Source organism: Protopterus annectens, chromosome 9.part0 (genome assembly GCF_019279795.1).
Source record: "Protopterus annectens isolate FY-2018-M chromosome 9.part0, PAN1.0, whole genome shotgun sequence".
In the NCBI taxonomy this organism is placed as follows: Eukaryota; Metazoa; Chordata; order Ceratodontiformes; family Protopteridae; genus Protopterus; species Protopterus annectens.
Genome location: NC_056743.1, coordinates 805,649,097 through 805,672,233, shown reverse-complemented (window position 1 = coordinate 805,672,233; position 23,137 = coordinate 805,649,097). Strand labels below are relative to the sequence as shown.

General features: G+C 42.6%; 1 protein-coding gene across 2 annotated transcripts in view; it reads right to left on the bottom strand.

Annotated features, from left to right (window-relative positions):
* TFCP2 (transcription factor CP2) overlaps nucleotides 1–23,137 on the bottom strand; it is a 1,028,615-nt gene that overhangs the window by 430,165 nt on the left and 575,313 nt on the right. For both annotated transcript variants that reach the window (XM_044083452.1, XM_044083451.1), the window contains exon 7: nucleotides 9,110–9,220. In XM_044083452.1, the coding sequence (XP_043939387.1) occupies nucleotides 9,110–9,220 (111 nt within the window). The remainder of the gene's footprint in view (nucleotides 1–9,109; nucleotides 9,221–23,137) is intronic.

The following is a 23,137-nucleotide window of genomic DNA, read 5'->3' as shown; positions in this document are numbered from 1 at the left end:
CAGGTACTACCCGTCAACCTCTGGCTGACCTTCAGGCTGATGCATAGCTGACAATTTGGTTGAATGTGGGTGAATTATAGTATACAGACAATGGATCAAACCAGATCAGTCATTATGGTAAGCACATCACTTTCATATCTGTATTGATTCAGTCTGTATATCGGACTGATTCACCAGGAGAAGATGATTTATCTCAGGATAAAATGCCCCTCAACATGGTGTCATCAAATTGAAATAAGAGATCAGGTTTAGCAAACACATGAAAAAAAAGTTCATGTTGCTGCTGCACAAATGCTATCCACAAAAACCTCTTTGAAGAATGCTGCTGAGGTTGTTACAGACCTTATAGGATGAAATGTTGGTCTGAGCTGTAGGGTTTTGGTACTAGAAAAAAAGGTGATACAGTTGAACAGCCACCTGGACTGTGTTACCTTTGTCACTCTTGCCTAGTCAGTTGGGAGCAAAGAAGGCAAACAGATGACTATCTCGTCTTAAATCCTTAGTGCGATCTACCCAGAAACAAAGTTGTTTGTAAATATCTAATCAATGCAATTTTGAATCCCCCTCCCCCATTACATTACTGATGGAGCAATGGAAGGTTAATGGTCCAGTTTAGGTTGAGATATAATGCTGCCTTGAAGTCCAAACAATTTAACTAGTTCAAAAGTGTTAAATAATAAATCACAGAATCTGTGATTCTAGTGAAGACAACAGTGGTTTTGTTTTTACAGTTAGAATGCCACCTTAGACATGAATGTTTATCAGTTCTGATAACTACACTATCTTATCATGATGGCTTTGAAAAAAGCACATGTAACACAGAAAATCTTTTAATGGAGGTAACAGCCACAAAAACACTGTCTACCAAGCAAGGTGTTGAAGGGTCAACTTTAGCAACAGGTTCAGAGGGAATTTAAGTTACTTTTTCCAAGACAAAATTGAGGTCCCCATATACGGGGGTCTGGATACTAAAACTTCTTTTAGAAATGCTCTGCATACACACTGAGAAGCCAACCATCTCTGGTTAAGGCCTTAATGACTGAAATGAAAAGGGGTTGGGAGGGTGGCCTAAGGGGTTGGTTAAGGTGTTTGCCTTACAAACACAAGGTGCAGGGCTTGAATCTCACAAGGGATAACTGGCTATGCTTAAAATGGCTCGCCAGGGCAGTTAGCTTAGTACTAATCTATGAACCTATATGTGGAAATGGCTGCCAGATAAAGTTTTATTGTAGAAAAATTAGATCACACAAGTCTGCTAAGCAGCAGAGACTGGGTCTAGTCATTGCTGTTCCATCCACACGGTAAACTAAAGCATTTGTTTTTATATGCTTTCCTGATGAAAGGCTTCTGCAATGCTGCTAAAAATAACTGGATCATTCTGGGAGGGTAATCTGGGTTCCTGGCCATTATTACAAGTGAGGAAACCATGCAATTAACTTGAAGAAACATATGTTCAGGTGAGGCTTGCAGGATGGGATTTGATAACCTTAGACAATGCTTTACAAATAGAGGTTTCCTTATCAAGCAAGGCCATAGCAGGGGAAATCAAAACTTGTGGGAATGACACTGGCAACAGTCAAGAGAATATATAAAGGAGACTTAGGGGCCAAGGGTGGACTACAACATCCCCAGCAGACTTGCCCTGAGGAGGGATTAGGGAAAATAATTTGCTGCATTTGGTTTTGGAATTTGAAGCAATGCAAAAAGATTGCAGCATACTCCCCACAATGACAAAACAGTGCCCTCACTGTAGACATACTTAAAGATGACTTGGGGATTAGAAAGTATCTGCTCAGCTTGTCCACAAATGTGCAATGCATGCAACTAAAAAGCACTGTGAGTCGATAGTCTAATTACCATTCCCTCAAGGCTCCCTGACAGAGGCATACCTCTCAACTGTACAGATTTTTGTCTCAAACATTTGGTCTGTGCCTCATAAAATCTGTGGTTTTCTGGCAAATCATACAAGACTGAAGTCACTAAAAATGACCAAATAATTAGAAATATTTGTTTCATACTTCATAAACTTCAAAAAATGCATGCTAACACAAACCCTGTTATTCTAGCAGCTTTCTAAGTTTATAAGAGCAATATTTAAAATCTGTCCCTATTTTTGTTCCTTTGTCCCTCACCATTTTAGGATTTTGTCCACATTTCTTGTGTTAAGAGGTATGCAGAGGGGTAGGACTTAGCTCCTCTTTCCTGTTGATATATCGCACCATAGCTATGTTGCTAGAGTATACAACTATCACAGGCTGGGAAAGACGGTCCTAAAAGCCCTGCAAACACTAGGACAGCCCTCATATCCATGACACTCATGTGTTGTCAGGCTTCCTGGTGGATACATATTTCCTGAAATGTTTGCCACAGACAATATTCCATGAAGATGCATCTGTGATGACAGACTGCTGGAATGGGAGGAAGGTTTATCCTTAGTTGAAGCCACCAATGAACATGGTTCCATCAAGATCTGGGTGGCCTGACTGTATAAGATACTGGATCTTGTACTTGTGACCACTGAACTCATATCGTTTCATAAAAAACTCATGTATCATCTTACAAAAAAGGTATTGTATAAACTGTGGTTGGAATTAATCCCAAGACTCTCAAAAGGGAGGCTGCTGTGGATGCCTTTTGATAAGAGTAGAACTTTGAGTGACATCTGAATTGACTAACTTGTCTATGGGAAGATTTGATAGCACTGTTATACAGTCCAAATGGCACTCAATGAATGTCAGTTTCTGAGCTGACTAACTTGTGCAGATTGACTAGGATGCCCAAAGAACAGACACAATCTGAGCAAGAATCTTGCCTGATGAGTGACTCCTCATACTCTCTTGCCTGTGGTGTTCTTAAATGTTTTTTTTTTATGGTTGCACCATTTTCCTGAACTTTTTGTTCTGCAGACCACTGGTGAAAGGCTCATCTTTAGGAATTTGTAAGCTTAAGTCGCACGCTTTTATAGTGCTATAATTTTAGATGTATTAAAGTGCTCACAAGATCACACAAACAGTGTGGGGGGAACTCTTTTGATGAAATTTGTCATCTATATGCAAACTTGCTTCTCAATGCCAACAAAAAAAAAGTTATGTACTTACCATAACTTTGCATCTAAGTTGTTGATTTGCATTCGTCTTCAACCTGAGGGACCCAGATCTGGCACGGATCCAACTCGGCCACATACTTCAGCTTCGTATCAAAGCTCCAAGCTCCTCCTCTACCCATAATGCCCCTGTCTCCCTACTCCCCTCAGATAGAGTTTGTTGCAGAACAGCAGCATCCCAATCTAAAACAATATGCCCATAAAATTGGTATGACCCACAAAGAGCCTAGCAAGGGGAAAAGAAACAAGACAAAATAGAGGGTATAAGATTTTCTATCCGGTTCACTAAGCAGCGCACACAAGGCAGGGGGGAAGGATGGAGGGACGGTTGAAGACAAATGAAAATCAACAACTCAAATGGAATGTTATAGTATGTACAGGACTTCTTTATCTGAAGTACTTGTTTTCATTTTATCGTCACCCTGAGAGACCCCAGCTACCAATAAACCCTGGGAGGTCCTCATGGAAGGATGTTCTGGAGCAGGGCTGAACCCAAGGATGCCCTACCCTTGGAAAGAAGATTCAATTTATAATGGGAGATAAATGTGTGTGGAGATGCCCAGGTAGCTGCAGGGCAGATATCATCTAGAGAGACCCTGGACCAAAAATCGGCAGAATTAGCAACAGACCTAGTGGAAGACGCCCAGACATGCCCTGGAGGAGATAACCCTTTGACTCAATAGGCCAATGAGTTGCATTCAGAAATCTATCAAGCAATAGTAACTTTAGAAACTGGCTTACCAAAGAAAGGTTTAGAAAAACGAAACAAAAAGTTGATCAGATTTACAAAAAGATTTTGTTCTATGCAAACAGAAGTGCAGTTTCCTGTGAACATCACGTAAGTGCAATGTATACTCTCCCTTATTCTGGAAATTTGTCCAATAAGTACCCTAAGCTACTGAAGGACTCTAAGGTCAATAAATTGAAACACCAGAGAGAAGGAAAAGCTGGAAGTCCACTGTTCAATAACAATTTATTAAAACACAAATAAAAAACAAAAAGCTTTCGAATTAAACTTCTTCAGTCCAATCAAGACTGAATTTGTAGTTGATTTATTCATTTGATTGGCTGTGTGGAGTTTAAAATGTGAGTGGCTTTCCATGATGTTACACTGAAGAAGAGTTTCTCTCGAAAGCTTTGTGTTTTTTTGTTTGTTTCTCAATAAACTGCTGTTTTTGAACGGTGGACTTTCAGCTTTTCTTTCTTCTAGCTATTCTGGAAATTTGGAAAAAAAACTGGCAAATTGATGACCTGATTAATATTAGACTCTGATGCCACCTTCAATAGAAAAGATGGATTAGTCTGGACAGACACTCTACCTTTGTGGAATACCATACAAGGGGGGCTTGATAGGTAAGGCTTGGATCTCAGAAACCCTCTTGGCTGAGGTAATTGCAACCAAAAAGGCAGCCTTCCACCACAGAAAATGCAACTCAACTGTGGCGGCTGGTTCGATAGGAGGAGAAACCATGGCCTGCAACACCAAGTGAGACCCCAAGTGGGCGTTGGGTCCTTACCTGGAGGCCTGAGGAGGACGGTACTTTTCAAAAAGGCCTTACAAAGTTTGGAAGAAGCTGAATTCTTGCCTACGTGAAAGTTAGAAAGCACTGCCAGCTGTACCTGAACTGTAGAGAAGCTAGAAACCATGACTAAATTTATCCACCAAAAACTCCAAAATGACCAGATCTGGCACAGTGAAAGGATCCAGGTCATGCTGAAAAGCCTAGATCGAGAAACGCTTCTATTTACTCGAATAATCCTTTCTTGTAGAAGATCTGTGAGCCGCTACCAAGATTTTCTTGACAGGAGTAGACAGCCCAGGAGTCCTCACTATCATGAGAAATGGTGCAGTCAAGCAGTGAGCTTCTGGCTGACTAAGTCTGGGTAAGGGATTCTGGGAGGGATGTGTGATCTAGTGTCCAAGTTGGACACACTGCATGAGACCACAGACAGGAGAACCAAACTTGGCTAGGCCAAAAAGGGGCAATGAGGATCACTGAGCTCCCCAGCCGCAGAGCTTTCTGAATGAACTTGGACATTAGAGGAAGCATAGGGTAAGCATACAGTAGACCGGAGGGCCAAGCATGAACTAGATCATCTCTGGGGGGCTCCCCAGAGAGTGATTCACAGCAAAATATTTGCTGAACTTCATGGTGGAAGGAGAGAAGAGATTGCACTAAGGCTGACCCCACTTTAGAAAGATCTGTTCCACCACTGAAGGATTCAGAGACCACTCGTAAGGCATCAGAACAGACATTCTGAGCCTGTCCGCTAGTATATTGGACTTCCCAGGAATGTGTGTTGTCACCAGAAAATGGCTAGTAGAGAATGCCCACTCCCACAATCTCATGGCTTCGTGACAAAGGGGATAAGATCTGGTCCCCCCTGTTTGTTGATGTATCAGACTATTGACATGTGGCAATAGTCCCTGGAGGAAGAAAGGTATGTAGAGCTTTCAACGCTAGAAGCAAATTAGTTTTTTTTTTTTGTTTTGATTTTTTAGCACAGAACAGAGCCCAGAGCACAAAGAAAGGGTAGGTAGAAAAAAACGGTTAGTGAGAGAGTAGGAAAGAGATGAAAGAACCACAAAATTTTCACTTACCCACTGAGGTAACCTGGAGCTATAGGATCACGCTGCTGTTTGAACACGTGGCAAACGAGATCTGAGGAGAGGAGGGAGACAGAGGCATTATGGGTAGGGGAAGAACTTGGATCCGAAGCTGAAGTATGCGGCCAAGTTAGATCTGTGCCAGATCTGGGTCCCTCAGGTTGAAGATCAAATGAAAACAACAACTTTAGATCAAGTAATTAACTAGCAATATAATGAGATACAAATGCAAAAATAAAGTGTTTGCAAACTGGGAACTTCAACCCATCTGGAAACTGTCTAGAAGAGACAGGTGGACTTGATATACTCCTTTCTGGAGTGAAAAAAAAACAGAATTAACAGCTTTACCTTTTAAGAAATACAGCAGACAGGCAGCTGGAATGGAGGAACAGCTCAGCTCATGGGGACAGTCAAAAAAGCTCTGAAAATCCTACCTCTGGCAATTTTTCATAGATAAAGAATTACAAAGCAGCAGTGATCCCTATGATGAACATCTTGCAGTATTAATCAAGTGATCATAGAGGGGGTAGTATGGAGGTGCTCATGTTTTTTTTAAATATATTTTGGTGCAGAGGCTGGACAGGTTACTTTATGGCTGGCTTCATATCCCGCTTTTTGGTACAAATGAGAATGCATCTGTCAACTTGGATGTCTCCTCTTAGCAGAGCTTGAAAATAACAGACTCCCATCTCTCTATGGACACGTTTGAATCTTGGCACAATTCTCACAGCTCTCAACATCTTGATCAGGGCCCACACAAGATAACATTACCTGTGGTCATCTTTAGCAGCCACCTCCTTACCACAAGTATATAACTGATGACGGTAATTGAAGTTTAAAAAAAATGTTTTACTTCAGTGAAACCCCATAGAAAATGGTAGGTGAAAGGACAGAAAACAGACTCATGTCAATGAAGGCTAAGACACTAAGCAGTAACAAAAGCTTTTTACCAAAGGACCAACACCACCCCCAGAATGGGAAAAGAAATGAAGAAATGGAAACGATGTGGGATACATAGAGGAACCTTATGTCACATATCAATGCCTAGGTGGGCACAAGACTTGTTTTGGTTTGTTGCTGGGAGAATGCCTCTACTGGCAAAAAAAAAATTACCATGAAACATGGGGAAAAGGGGGCAGGTTAACCCAACAGCCACTCCAAGATAATGATCAATCTTCTTTGTACTAAAGGACCTGTAAATGAACAATGCTTGCAATAAAGTATGTCACTGACACAAAGGGACATGTAGTTATGCCTCTGTCTACTACTCCTACTGGTCGACACCAAAAAATCTCAAACTGATTTGTTGGTCTGATGAAGCTGGCGTACTATTGTCAGTGAAAGCGCTTACCAATAATGAACAAAGGAGTCCGTTTAAAGAAGTTCGCTCGCTTTTGTTTGTGTTTACTACTCCTACTGGCCCAACCTAATATACACTACAGCATAAGATTTTTTTCACTGAACCCCAACAGAACTGACACATGCTTCAGAAATATACTTCACCCTTAACACTAGTAACAGTCACTGAAGATATACAGTATTACTATATTTTATATATATATATATATATATATATATATATATATATATATATATGCCATACTAATCACTAAAGCCTTCTGACTCTTCTCCCTCACCCCATTTATCCCCCACATTCTTCATAAAACAGATCCTTTGCTCAGTATCAGTGACCCAAGGACATGTACTTTTCACTGTGCAAACCTCCTGGCCTCAAAGGCGAAAGCTTTACTAGCTACTGGTATAGAGACTGGAAAGATGGACTTTAATGTGGAAGCTGGTTGGGTGGATCAAAGTCCATGCATGATATACAATGATTTTAAGCATTCTTGCAACATGCTTCCATACCTTACACAAAGGGCATCCATCAAACACCCCCATTATCACTTTCTGTAAGGCTTCTGGTCTCCTTAAGGGCTAACGTAAAGAGGAATACATCTGACTCCCACTGTGGAATAACAAGGCTGGTCATAGGTTCATAGGTGTTTATTAGGCTAATGACCACAAGGGTGTTTTTAAGCCTAGCCATGCACCCCAAATTTCTGACAAGTTCTGATACCCTTAATAAATGTAACCAGGGGGTTTGGGAGATGAAACATCTACAAGCAGGGGCCTGGGAGATGAACCATTTACAGGTTGCCTGTGTCCATTAGAGAAACAGGTGCCAAACTAGGGATGTGTTTCCTGTTCTTTATCTGTCACTGCCAATGGTCACTTTTCATTCTATCTTTCCTAAACCTAACAGCCTGACTTGGCTCAGTTGAGTACTTTTATCTGTCTGCCACTGTCACAGTTACAATTAATAGTAATATAACGAAGTGCAGTATTACCCCATCTTCATTTTTGTCAGTTCCAATAGTTTATGATGAGACACTTAGCACCATGTGCATTTAGTCCTCAAGAGTGCCAACATGAAAAACCATTAACCTCCTGCTTTATAGGTCATATGACACAACACTCAAACACATACAGTAATCTACTGCTGCACTCATACATTATAAAGGTCCCACAATGCTGCCTAAATATGGAAAAGTACAAGATTAGAAAACTACTATTGTGTTACATTCAGAAAATACAAAATTTCCATGAAAGACAGGGGCTGAAGCAATTCTGTAAAAGCTATTCCCAACAGCTATGAACTAAAAGTATAAAATGCATTTGTAGTTCACCTTACTCATTCTTCTAGGTAGTGCCGTCTGCTTTCTTATTGAAATCTGCCTTCAAAATTACTTCACTGGTTTACAACTCAATCCCAAAAACGGTAAGATCACTCAAACATTAACATAAAAATTTAGAAATGAAGAAAATACTATTGTCAGTGGGCATTGTCACTCATGGTCTAAATTCAAGAGACAAGTGCACAAACTGCTGCTGGACCCAGTGGCACCACTGCCACATCTGAAAGTACTGCTAACTGTATTTCACTAGATAAAGCTATGTACCACAGCAGGTTTGTTCACAAGCAAAACTGCACCTTCTGGAAAGAAGCACTTACTTGCATCCTGGCAATTACTTAGCAATGTCAGTGACATGATTACAAAATTCAAAATATTACTGCTGACATCCAGCTGGTAGACGGGTCTTAGATGCACTGTACATGAAAACGTAAAGACAAAAGAAAATGTATTCTATAAAAAATTACTTCATTAAGAGTCACCACTATTAGCAGAAGCAAATGTAGCCAGCATTAAGTAAAGGAAGGCATTCAGACAAAGCAAAATGCTCAGATCACTACAGTATTTCACACTGTTAGTGAAACACAGATGTATTACTTTTAACAAAGTGCCAATGTCCTAACATGGCTATAATGCTCAAAAGATCAGGTAAATTAAAAGCAGCGCTCACATTATCACCTCCTCTCTGCTAGTAGTGTACTTTACCTCGGTGAGTATTGTTGTTTCATATGAGGGCTGATACTTTTCCTTTTCCTGTGGAGTTCGCTTTTCCATTTTTTCTCTGTCTGTCTTCTGTTTTCTATCAGCTCCTTTGGGCTACAAGTAAAGACATTAACAGAAGGAAAAAAAAAACTGCTCAATACGTTGTTCCATCTATACCTGGCATCAATACACAACTATAGCAATTGTAGAAAGAATTAACAGAAAACAAGATGGCTTACTAAAAACACTTTATGGAAAACAAGGTACTTTACTTAAAATACTCTTCCTGAGAAGGACAGATTAGTACAAGGTTAACATATCATATCTAGGTCTGAACAAACGCTTTACAAGACATTTAGTAAATACTGCATCATTGTCTATACTAACACAAAATTGTCAAGTGGTCCAATCGAGGTCCATTTCACAACAATACCAAGAAATGTGGCATTAGTAAATTAGTATGCCCACAGAATGTGCCCCAGAAATGGGTGCACAAATCCAGCCGCACCCTCAGTGTACCTCTCTTTCTCATAATTCTCAATGTTTTTACACAACACACAGCTTAGATGACACACAAATGAATAAAATACACCACTCACGTCTCGAACAACTGTTTTATACTACTTCCATATCACCAAAGTCAATACATGCTTCCCCACACTAGTGTGGTAAAACCAAACCATCAACAAACCCAAAACATGTCAGTACAGCATGTCCTGGGACCAAGAAAAACAAACTGCAATCCACAATCTGACCTCACTGTAGAAAAATTAAGCTTTATTCTGAAAATCCACTTTAGTGCTTTCATCTTTTTACCACTTAACACAGACTTCATGAAAACATAAAACAACTCATGAAGTCACTTCTTTAAATTTACTTCTACAGTTCACGTGATAAGGATCATATGATTCTAAACACCGATGATAAAAAGATTTATTAAAAACGTTATAAATATGAGCAAAGACCATATGTTCTTGGAAGAGCTTGCCAAAATGAAAAAAAAAAACTTATAAAATGGGTGCCCAAGGAAATAATGGAACAAAGGAATAAAAATTTCCCCATTTACTAAGTAACAATGATACTACACCAAGAACACTAAACCAAAACAATTAAGTGGTGCAAGTCGCACTTACCCATAACAGTAAATGTTCAAATTCCTTGCTGTTGCAGTAAGCCACAGACACACACACAGAGACACACACAGAGACACACACAGAGACACACACAGAGACACACACAGAGACACACACAGAGACAGACACACACAGAGACACACACACAGACACACACACAGACACACACACAGACACACACACAGACACACACACAGACACACACACAGACACACACACAGACACACACACAGACACACACACAGACACACACACAGACACACACACAGACAGACACACAGACAGACACACAGACAGACAGACAGACAGACAGACACACAGACACACAGACACACACACCTTCACTCTGACAGCTGCTCATAGCCCCAAAGAAGGAAATCAGCAGTCAGTAAATATTTCTTCAGGACTTTCTTGCACACACAGACAGAACAGCCAAACAATCCTGAACAAAAGAAAGAAGAATGAAACAAAGTAACAAAGAAACCCACTTTATATCCCAACTACAGCTATATATAAGAGTAGGAAGATGGTGGGAGGATACGGCTACTGCAGCAGTGAGGAATTTGTACATCTCATGCTATGGGCAAGTGCAGCAACTGTATTATGTTCATTCCCACTACTGCTGCAATAGCCTATAGGCTGTAAGGATTGATTACCAAAGCCTATACAACCTGGGAGGAGGAGGGATATGCATCCAGGAGCCCTTGTAGAACAGTCTTGGCAAAGCTCAAGCTGGACCTTGTAAAGGAATCCAGTTTGTAATCCCTTGTAATAGGTAGCTGCAGCTACCTAGAACGTTTACAGATTCCACACCTTTCCAGTATGCCACAAAGACGAGGCTCTATTAGAATGTGCCTCGATACTGCCTTGAATGGATTTGCCATGCTGGGAACAACAAAAAGCAATAGCTGAGGACAGCAACCTGGAAACTGTATGTTTAGACGCAGGATGACACTTGTTAAAAAAATAAATAGTTAAGTAGTTTTTTCTAAATGACTTGGCTTTATCAAAATAGTGCCTGAGCTGCCTATATGCGTCCAGAGTAAGCAGAACCCTTTCTCCCTGTTTTTTATGTTCTGGGTAGACAACTGGGAGTGTGCTGGCTTGAATTAAAGTAAACTCTGAAACAACCCTGGGCATAAGAGTTGGGATGTTTTTAATTAGATCCTCTCTGTCTGAAATACAAGATATGGTTCAACTGCCATGAAAGCTTGCAACTCGGATACTCTTCTTGCAGATGTCAGAGTAATGATGGGATAAAGCTGGTTCAAAAGATGACAGTCCACTTCTCCAGCACAAAGTTGGGATCCCAAAGAGAAGCAATCTGTTTACAAGGTGGACTCAGGTGTAAAACTCCTTTCAGAACCCGATTTACTAAAAACAGAGGAGAAAAAGGAGGATCCATATATAGACATGAAGTGTCTACAAGAACCTTTAGCTGATGCCTTACCAATGACCAATATATAATTTTCTAGCAGCAGCTTATCTTATCTCCTTTAATACCTGCTACATCTACTCATGAAATAACTGCCTAAAAGGTATCACAACTGAATTCTTCAGGCAATCAGTTTAAGTTGATTAAGACTGGAGTGCATCAAACTCCCACTTATGACAGTACATCCAGTCTGTGAGGATGCTTGTGGTAACTGCCCTTAACCAATTCCATAAGAAGGGAGAACCAATGTTCCCTGTGCCAAAAGGGAACCACCAAAATTATTTTGGGAGTCCTGAATATTAATTACCCTGGATATTGGTGGAACAGCATAAAGGAACATGCCTGTCCAAGGGAATGAAAATGCATCTGTTTTCCAAGCTTGATAGCAAGGAGTCCTGGTGCAGAATTTTAGTTGCCTGTTTTAAAAGGAGGCAAACTTATCTATTTGAGATGCTCCCCACAAATGGACCAGTTCCTGGAAGATCCCCTTGCTCAATTTCCATTCATGACAGTCTGTCCTGATCCTGCTCAGCTTGTCTGCACCTAGGTTTTGTTCTGATGGAATGCAAGATGCTTAGAGGGTTAAGAAATGCTGTAGTGCTACATCCCAAGCCATCACAGCCAGCCTGCATACCTTGTACCTCGATGTTTATGTACTACAAGACTATGGTATTGTCTGTAATCACTTGAAGAGGCCCTGGTGACCGTAGGTGATGGACAGCTTTCAAGGCATGGGTCACAGACATCTCCTTTATATTGAAGTGCTTTTGTGTGTCTGAATGACCACATAGGCTTTGCGCTTTTACCCCAACGGAAATGTTCTCCAAGCAAAATCTGAAAAGCCTGTGTTGAGAGACTGACTTTGGATAGGAGGAGAAAAAGGAAGACCTGTGTTGAGCTGAATTTGTCACCTCTACAAATGAAGTTCCATTTTGAGAAAGAATTTGATGTTCCACAGGATGTAAATACTAAGCCAGTGAGGTTTTTTTTTTAGAAACCAGTGCATCTTTCTCATGTGCAACCTGGCTAGGGGAAGCAATAAGCCTGAGAAATTTTCTTGCAGAAGTCTAAGACTGATTGGAGAAGCTCAGGAAAGACTCCAGATAAAAATCTACCTTCTCTGGTGTGAAAAAAGTCTGCAATAAGATATTACTAGGGCGAGACTCCGTAGCATATCGCCTACTCCGAGGTGATATCTGCCTAACAAATAAAGCTATTTCAAACCCAGAGCTGTTGGACATGCTACACCTAAAGAAATCCCAATCCCTCTGAGCTACATGCTCTAGGGACCTAAACCTTGTCACCACAATAAACAGGACATGCTGGAGGGATAGATTCCTGTCCCAAAGACTTCCCATACTCTGGAACAGGCTTCCCATCTATGTCAAGCAAAGTTCTTCATTAGCACTCCAAGAAAAATCTTGATGAGTGGATGGGAAAAGTACAGTTTTGTACCTACCATAAATGTAGATGTTCGAGTGCTAATACAGCTGCAGTAATCACAGATGGGTTCTCTGCCATCAGGCGGTCCCTCGGTCGGCCGAATTCCAAAGTCTAGGTCCGGCGTCGGTTTGTTGTCTCTTTCTTTCCTGACGTCAGTGAGGCAGGGGTATATAAGACACAGCCGACACCATTTTCTTCAGTCTTTCTTGCCCCAGATGCCACGTGCCCCCAGAAGGAAGGCAATACATAAATTATATCTGTATACATGAAATGCAACATAATCAAAAATCAATAGTTGCAAGCAAATATACCATAGAAGGATAATCCCATCAGGTTGTATGAAGAGGGGTTAGGCCCTAGGCCTTTACCAAGAGGGGAAGGAGGGAGGGAAAACTGTACTGCAGCTGTATCAGCACTCTTTAACATCTACATTTATGGTAGGTACAAAACTGTACTATGTTCATCGTGCATACAGCTGCAGTAATCACAGATGGGTAGAATCCCAAAGCTACGCACAGGGTGGTAGGCACTAGGTGGAACTGGGATGAGCCAGAATGCCCTGAAAACAGCAGTGGCAAAGCCTGCTCTAGTTTTGGAAAATAAAGGCAGGTGGTAGTGTTTTGTGAAGGTATGCACAGAACTCCAAGTGGCTGCCTCCAAAATATCTTTGGTAGGAACTCCTCTGAGGAAGGCTGTAGAGGTAGCTGTGGCCCTGGTGGAGTGGGATCTGATGCCTGCAGGGTCAGATTTTCTATGATAGGAGTAACAAAACCGTATGCAGTGGCCTATCCATTTTGAAATAGTCTGTTTGGAAACTGGCTTCCCTTGAGCTCCTACAGTATAGGACACAAAGAGTTGTTCTGATTTTCTGAAAGGCTTTGTTCTGTCCAAATAATAACGTAGCTGTCTATGGATGTCTAAGGAGTGTAGGAGCCTTTCCCCTTTGTTTTGAGGATTGGGGTAAAAGGTAGGTAAGTGTATGGCTTGATTTAAAGCTACCCTGGATACCACTTTAGGCATAAAAGACGGGTTGGTTCGAAGGGAAATCCTATCCTGATGGAAGATGAGAAAGGGCTGCACAGCCATGACGGCTTGTAGTTCCGATACTCTACGAGCTGAGGTAATGGCCAGAAGGAAAGCTGTTTTCCAGGACAAGTATTGCAAATCTGTTGAGGCAGCTGGTTCAAAGGGAGGCAATGTTAATTTTTCTAGAATGTAATTAAGATCCCAGGCTGGTATTGGTTGTTTCCTTGGTGGTCTTATATTCTTAGCCCCTCTGAGGAACTGTCTTAAGAGTGGGTGAGAGAATAAGGGTGGATCCGTGTTGAATTCTGCAGAAATGGCTGAGGCATGGATTTTTATGGAGGAAAATGAAAGTCCACTGTTCAGCAGCTCAGCTAGATACTGTAATACCCGAGGCAAATTCATTTTTTTAGGATCCTGGCCTTTTTTCTCATTCCAAGAGCAAAACCATTTCCATTTTGCGGAGTAAGCCTTTCTAGTAGATGGCCTTCTGGCCTCCAAAATGACATCCTGCACCTCTTTGGGGAGTAGAGTCTGTTGTGGTGTTAAGGAATTTTCCATGCAGCGAGATTGAGTGTTTTCAGCTGACTGTGAAGAGTTTTGTAGCTGTGCTGAGTCAGCAAAAGAGGCATTAGAGGTAGGGGCCAGGGAGGAGTATGTGTTAGGCTCCTCAGTAGTGGGTACCAGTGTTGTCTTGGCCAGTCTGGAGCAATCAGTATCATCTTCGGTCTGTCTGCTCTTGCTTTCAAGAGCACCTTGGGCAGAACAGGCAGAGGTGGGAAAGCGTAAACTGTCCATGCTGTCCAACTGAATGAAAGGGCGTTCACTCTCCAGGCCTTTGGATGAAAGGTCCTTGAACAAAACTTTTCCAATTGATGATTCCTGTGGGAGGCGAACAGATCTATGTCTGGCCTCCCCCACGCTTGGATTATCTTTGTAAACACTTGAGGATGCAACTTCCATTCATGTGGATCTGTCATATTTCTGCTTAGATTGTCTGCCAGCGTGTTTTCCAAGCCTGGCAAGTACTGTGCTTGAAGTCTGATTTGCCATTCCAGAGCCAAGTTCCAAAGTGTCATGGCTAGTCTGCACAGGGGGTATGAATGTGTTCCTCTTTGTTTATGTACCACATTACTGTTTTGTTGTCTGTTCTTATCAATAATTGTCCTGGACGCAGGAGGTCCTTGAAAGCTGTAGTTGCATTTATCATTGCTAGCATTTCTTTTTGATTGATGTGAAGGTGCTTTTCCTTTTGGGACCATTTGCCCTGAATGCACCTGTCTGTCATGTGCGCCCCCCAGGCGTAATCTGAGGCGTCTGTTGTGATGACTTGATTTGCTTGAGGCTTGCAGAATGGAAGACCTGTGTTTGTTTGACATGCTTGGGCCCACCATAGAAATTCCTTTTGCAAACATGGAATTATTGGTATTATTGTTTCCAAACTGTGGCTGTGTTGAGACCATAGGTTTTTTAGGTACCATTGAAGTTTCCTCATATGCAACTTTGCACATGGTATTAAAAGAATGCAAGATGCCATGAAGCCCAGAGCCTGCAGGATTTTCCTTGCAGTAAGCCTGGTACAATTTGCTAGTGTTTTGAAGTACTGAGTTAGTTGCCCTGTTTTTCTGGCGTAAGATAGGCCATCTGGGTGTTTGTGTCCAAGTTGGCACCCAGGAAAGTTATTTTCTGAGATGGTGTTAGCCTGGATTTCTCTTTGTTGATTGTGTATCCTAGAGAATTCAGTAACCGTGTTGCACAAGCCAGATGTTCCAGAAGTATGTGCTTGCTGTCCGCTTGGATCAGGCAGTCGTCCAAATAAGGGTAAATTTGTATCCCTTGAAGTCTGCAGTAGGCAATTACTGATGCCAGGCATTTCGTGAATACTCTGGGCGCAGTAGATAAGCCAAAGGGCAATGCAGAGAATTGATAGTGTATTGAACCTGCAAGAAATCTGAGGTATCTTCTGCAGCTTTGTCTGATTGGGACATGGAGGTATGCCTCCTTGAGGTCCAATGTTACCAGCCAAAACTCCTTGCCCAGCATGGGAAGAAGCTGCTGTAATGTGAGCATCTTGAATTTTGGTACGAGTAAGAATGTGTGTTTAGGATGGATAAGTCCAAAATGGGTCTCCAGTCGTTTCCTTTCCTTGGTACCAGAAATAGCCTGGAATAAAAACCTTGACCTTGTTTGTGAGTAGGTACCTCTTGAATAGCTTTCATGTCTATGAGCTTTGAAATTTGTAGTTGTGCCTCTGCCCTTTGATTGTGTGGCAGTTTGGCATGCCTCTCATTTTTGGGAGAGTGTGAAAATGAAATCAGTATCCTCTGTTTATAACGTCGAGGATTCATTTGTCTGTTGTGACAATATGCCAATTTCTTGTAAATAATGCCAGCTTTCCTCCCAAGGGTGCTGCCAGCTGATACTTGCTTGGCATGGAAAGGAGGAAGTCATTGGGTTTGTTTCCTGTATTGTTGTGCAAAGTCTTCGCCACCTCTTGGTGCTGGAGTTGGCCACTGCCTGCCTCTATATGACCCTTGTGATTGCCCTCTGCCCCTTGTGCGCCTGTATCTACCTCTTTGGGACTTGTCTGTGGCTGGAAAGGACCAGTTTTTTGAAGGCCAATTTCTGCTAAAACGTGGTGGTTGAACCTGTAGAAAAGCTTTGACTGTTTGCATAGATTTGGCTTTTTCTTCCATTTTCCGTAGCATCTCCTCAGCATTAGTACCAAATAGCACATCCTTTTGTAAAGGAGCATCTAGTAGTTTAGCTTTCACATGATCAGGCAAGATTTGTTCCCTAAGCCATGCATGTCTACGAATGACTGATCCTGTAACAGCAGCTCTACTTGAGGCCTCTAGGGCATCATAGCCACATTGTAAAGTGTGTTTACCCACTTGTTCTGCACTATGCATCATATCCTGCAACTCCTTCAAATCTGGTTGTTCAGGTTGAGACATTTTATTTCTTAATTGTGATAACAGAAACTGCTGATATTTAAGCATATGAAACTGACAATTTAAGGCCCTCATAGCTAGGGTGGCCGAGGTATATACCTTTTTTTCCCACCTTTCTAAGGATCTTGACTCTCTTTCTGAAGGTAGTGGATTCTTAGCAGTAGAGGCCTTCATTCCCTTGGGGCTTTGAGAAATGGTTTCAGGGTCAGCATTATGGCTTTTGTAAAGAAAATGATGAGAGTTAGGAACTCTGTAGTACCTATCAGGCTTGACTGGGGCAGGAGGCAGGGAATCCGGATTAAGGCAAGCCTCCGAATAAACATCATCAAGTATGTCCAAGACAGGAGGTATCGCCAGAGGTCTGTGTTGAGGTAACAAAAGAAATTCCCTAAGTCTTTTCTTGGAATCAGAAAAGTCTTGGCCTTCCCAATGGAAGTGTTCCCTCAAGGTGTGCAAGGTTTCCCCGAAAGAAAAAACCTCAGGAGGAGATACAGAAGGAATGGACTGCTCTGCATCCGAGTCTTCAAATGGGGAGTAAGCGTGTTCCTCTACATCAGAATGTTCTGAAAAAATGGAGCCCTGATCAGAAGAGGGAGAATCTTCCTCCACTCTGGGCCTCTTGTCTGGAGGGGGTTGGGAACCCCTGATAAGAGTAATTAAACCTTCAGCCATTTTAAGCATCTGCTTTTTAGGCATGGGGCCTGGGGATGGGCCCTGTGCAACATGCCTCTTGGGATGCCTGGCTGATTTGGACTTAGTAAAGGCCTTAATGGAAAAGGAAGATAAAGGTCTAAAGACACCATGGGTGGAAGTGGACCTGTCCACATTAGGAGGCTCAACACTCACAGTGGCTTCAGTGGTTGTAGTCTGGATCTGGGCCGAGGAACCTGCGGTCTCGGTTACAGGAGACACTGCCAAAGAAGTGTCGTCGGTAGTCAGGGACTGCATAGGCGTCTTGCTGAGAACCGGACCATGTATAGCTGGTTTTGGCGTGGTGTCGGAGTCTCCGACAACATTTTATAATCAAAGGCTGTACCAAAAGTGTTGGGCGAACTCCGCCCAACGCTTAATAGTGCATTTATTGAAAGTAGCGCAAAAGCGACAGCCCGAGACGTAGTGGTCTGGGCCTAAGCAAGGTATGCAAAGGGAATGGAAATCCTTATGCGGTATTTGCTTCCCACAAGAAATACAATTGTTAACTTTTTCTGACATCGGTCTGAGGCAAGAAAAGTTTCCCCAACGGGGTACTTAGCTTTAATGAAGACTTCGGTTTCCAATTTTTCGTAAATTCAGGAGCTGGCCGACCAACACTTGCGAACTGCTTCTGCTTCGGGCACCGCGCGGCAAAAAAGACTGAAGAAAATGGCGTCGGCTGTCTCTTATATACCCCTGCCTCACTGACGTCAGGAAAGAAAGCGACAACAACCGACGCCGGACCTAGACTTTGGAATTCGGCCGACCGAGGGACAGCCTGATGGCAGAGAACCCATTTGTGATTACTGCAGCTGTATGCACGATGAACATCAGGAAATACACCCCAGGGATCACTTCTGTGTCTCTGCTCAACAGTGGCACAGGAAAATAACTTTCTTGGGTGGCATAAGCCAGGGAACCTTGTTGGCTAGGCTTACACGTAGGCCCTTGGGCCGACAGCCTAGTACCTACCTATGAACCTATGAGACAGTTCATGTATATCCTTGGAGCTGTAGAGAATTCAAAGGATAATGCAAAGAACTGATAATGTGACCCAAATAAGGTACAGCTGTGTAAAATTTTACCATAATAGAAGGTGTCCTTCTCTTCACTGTTGCAGTATTCATAACATAAAGGGATCCCCCTGCCAAGGATGGCCTAATATCCAGCCAGTATACCAAAGCCTTTAGGTTGCCTTAAGGTACACTGTGTGTCACATGTATGCTCCTCACGTAATGTATGACAAAGGTGACATCCGGATGTACTACCCTCAGAACTGAAAGCCCCAGTAGGAATGCCAGTCTAAGGAAAACCAAGAGGTGACCAGTACATCCAGAAGAGAAAAAAACCAGGGGGAGGAGGGAGGAAGTGAATACTGCAGCAGTGAAAAGAGGGACATCTACTGTTATGGTAAGATTTTACACAACTGTACTACGTCCTTCCATTTCACTGTTGCAGTATTCATAACATGAAAGAGTGCCAAAGCTCAGGAAGAAACTTGAGAGGAGGAAGGACCAGCAGAGCCCTCTAGGAAGCCAAGAAGTATAGTCCTACCAAAACCAGCTTGTAGTGCTTGGTAAAAGTATGCACAGAAGTCCAGGTAGCTGCATAAAGAATACAGTTAGTATTCAAGCCCTTGAAAAAAGCACCAGAAGAAGCCACAGCTCAAGTGGAATGAGCCTTTACAGAATATGGCAGGCTCTTACCATGAAAAACATAAAAAGAAACAGCTTTTGAAATCCAAGAAGAAATAGTCCACTTTGATACAGTCAATCCCAAACACCTGGGATGAAAGGGAACAGAGGTGATCGGATTTCCTAACAGTCTTAGTCTTATCCAAATAAAATCTGAGTCGTCTATGCACATCCCACGTGTGCAACACCTTCTCACTAACAGATTGTGGAGAAGGGAAAACAGTGGGCAAATGTATAGGCTGATTAAAGGACAATTCATTCACCACCTTGGACATAAAAAAAGGATTAGTAAACAAGGACACCCTGTCCTTATGAAACACCAAAAAAGGAGGGCAAGGCACACGGGTTGAAGCTCAGACACCCATATACCAGAAAGTACAGTTTTGTACCTACCATAAATGTAGATGTTCGAGTGCTAATACAGCTGCAGTCATAACAGATGGGTTTTCCTGCCGTCAGGCGGGTCCTCGGTCGGCCGAATTCCAAAGTCTAGGTCCGGCGTCGGATGTCGTCGCTTCTTCCCTGACGTCAGTGCGACAGGGGTATAAAAGAACCAGCCGATGCAATTTTCTTCAGTTTTTCTTGCCCCAGAAGTCAGGTGCCCCCATAAGGAAGGCAAAACATAAATTTATGTAATAATGCAATGCAATATAATCAAAAAACAGTAGTTGCAAGCAAATACACCATAAAAGAATACCCCAACCAGGTTGTATGAGGAGGTGTTAGCCATTAGGCCTGTACCAAGAGGGGAAGGAGGGAGGGAAACCTGGACTGTAGCTGTATTAGCACTCGAACATCTACATTTATGGTAGGTACAAAACTGTACTATGTTCATCGTGCATACAGTTGCAGTCATAACAGATGGGTTGAATCCCAAAGCTAAAAAAGGGGTGGTAGGCACTAAGTGGAACTAGGAGGAGCCAGGATGCCCTGCAAGACTGCAGTGGCAAAGCCCGCTCTAGATTTGGAGTATAATGGTAGGTGATGGTGCTTGGAGAAAGTACGTACAGAACTCCAAGTGGCTGCTTCCAAAATATCTTTGGTAGGAACCCCCCTGAGGAAGGCTGCAGAGGTAGCTGTGGCCCTTGTGGAGTGAGATCTGATGCCTGTAGGTACAGTTTTACCATGAAAAGAGTAACAAAAGCGTATGCAGTGGGCTATCCATTTTGAGATTGTCTGTTTGGAAATAGGCTTCCCTTGAGCACCTGTAGCATAGGACACAAAGAGTTGCTCTGATTTTCTGAAAGGCTTTGTTCTGTCCAAATAATAACGGAGCTGTCTGTGAATGTCCAAGGAATGTAGTAGTCTCTCCCCTTTGTTTTGTGGATTAGGGTAAACGGTAGGCAAGTGGATAGCCTGATTCAAGGCTACCCTGGATACTACCTTTGGCATAAAGGAAGGGTTGGTTCATAAGGAAACTCTGTCCTGATGGAAAATGATGAAAGGCTGCACAGCCATGAGGGCTTGTAGTTCCGAAACCCTGCGTGCTGAGGTGATAGCCAGAAGGAAGGCTGTTTTCCATGACAAATATTGCAGTTCTGTTGAAGCAGCTGGCTCAAAAGGAGGCAGGGTCAGTTTTTCTAGAATGAAATTGAGGTCCCAAGCAGGTACTGGTTGCTTCCTTGGGGGTTTTATATTCTTAGCCCCTCTGAGGAACTGTCTTAAGAGAGGGTGAGAGAATAAAGGAGGATTCGTGTTGTATTCTGCAGAAATGGCTGAGGCATGGATTTTGATGGAGGAGAATGAAAGTCCACTGCTTAGCATCTCAGCTAGGTACTGTAATATTTGAGGTAAATTCAGTATTCCAGGATTCTGACCCTTTTTCTGATTCCAGGCACAAAACAGTTTCCATTTTGCGGAGTAGGCTTTTCTACTAGGCGGCCTTCTGGCCTCCAAAATGACATCCTGCACCTCCTTGGAGAGTAGGGTCTGTTGTGAATTTAAGGAATCCTCCATGCGGCTAGATTGAGTTTTCAGCTGACTGTGAAGAGTTTTGAAGTTGTGCTGAGTCAGTAGAAGAGGCATTAGAGGCAGGATCCATGGTGGGGAATGCGTCAGGCTCCTCAGGAGTGGGTACCAGTGTTGTCTTGGCCAGTCTGGAGCAATGAGAATCATCTTTGGTCTGTCTGCTCTGGCTTTTAATAGAACTTTGGGCAGCAGAGGAAGAGGTGGAAAGGCATAAACTGTCATTGTTGTCCAACTGAAAGAGAGTGCGTCCACTTTCCAGGCCTGTGGATGAAAGGTCCTTGAGCAGAATGTTGTCAATTGGTCATTTCTGTGGGTGGCAAAGAGATCTAATGTCTGGCCTTCCCCATGCTTGAATTATCTTTGTAAAAACTTGAGGATGCAACTTCCATTCGTGTGGATCTGTCATATTTCTGCTTAGGTTGTCTGCCAGCGTGTTTTCTTTGCCTGGCAGGAACTGTGCTTGAAGTTGGATTTGTAATTCCAGAGCCATGTTCCAAAGAGACATGGCTAGCCTGCATAGGGGATATGAATGGGTTCCTCCCTGTTTGTTTATGTACCACATCACTGTGGTGTTGTCTGTCCTTATCAATAGCTGGCCTGGATGCAGTAGGTCTTTGAAAGCCATAATAGCATTTATTTCTGCTAGCATTTCCTTTTGATTGATGTGTAGGTGCTTTTCTTTCTGGGACCATTTGCCCTGAATGCACCGATCTGTCATGTGTGCCCCCCAGGCGTAGTCAGAGGCGTCTGTTGTGATGACTTGATTTGCTTGAGGCTTGCAGAATGGGAGACCTATGTTTCTTTGGCATGATTGAGCCCACCACAGAAATTCCTTTTGAAGACATGGAATCAGTGGTATAATTGTTTCCAAACTGTGGCTGTGTTGAGACCATAAGTTTTTTTGGGTACCATTGAAGTTTCCTCATATGCAGCTTTGCACATGGGATTAGCAGGATGCAAGATGCCATGAATCCCAGAGCCTGCAGGATTTTCCTTGCAGTTAGCCTGGTGAAGGTTGCCAATTTTCTGAAGTATTGAATTAGTTGCCCTTGTTTCTCTGGCGTGAGGTAGGCCATCTGGGTGTTTGTATTCAAGCTGGCACCCAGGAAAATTATTGTTTGAGAGGGTATTAGTCTTGATTTCTTTTTGTTGACTGTGTATCCCAGAGAATTCAACAACATTATTATAAACGCCAGGTGTTTCAGAAGCATGTGTTTGCTGTCCGCTTGGATCAGGCAGCCGTCCAAATATGGGTATATTTGTATCCCTTGAAGTCTACAGAAGTCAATTACTGATGCCAGGCATTTCGTGAACACTCTGGGCGCAGTAGATAAGCCAAAGGGCAATGCAGAGAATTGATAATGGGTTGAACCTGCAAGAAATCTGAGGTATCTTCTGCAATCTTGTCTGACTGGGACATGCAGGTATGCCTCCTTGAGGTCCAATGTTACCAGCCAAGACTCCTTGCCCAGCATGGGAAGAAGCTGCTGTAATGTGAGCGTCTTGAATTTTGGTACGAGTAAATATGTGTTTAGGATGGATAGGTACAAAATAGGTCTCCAATCTTTGCCCTTCCTTGGTACCAGGAATAGTCTGGAATAAAAACCCTGACCCTGTTCTTGTGCAGGTACCTCTTGAATAGCTTTCATGTCCATGAGATCTGAATTTTGTTTTTGTGCCTCTGCCCT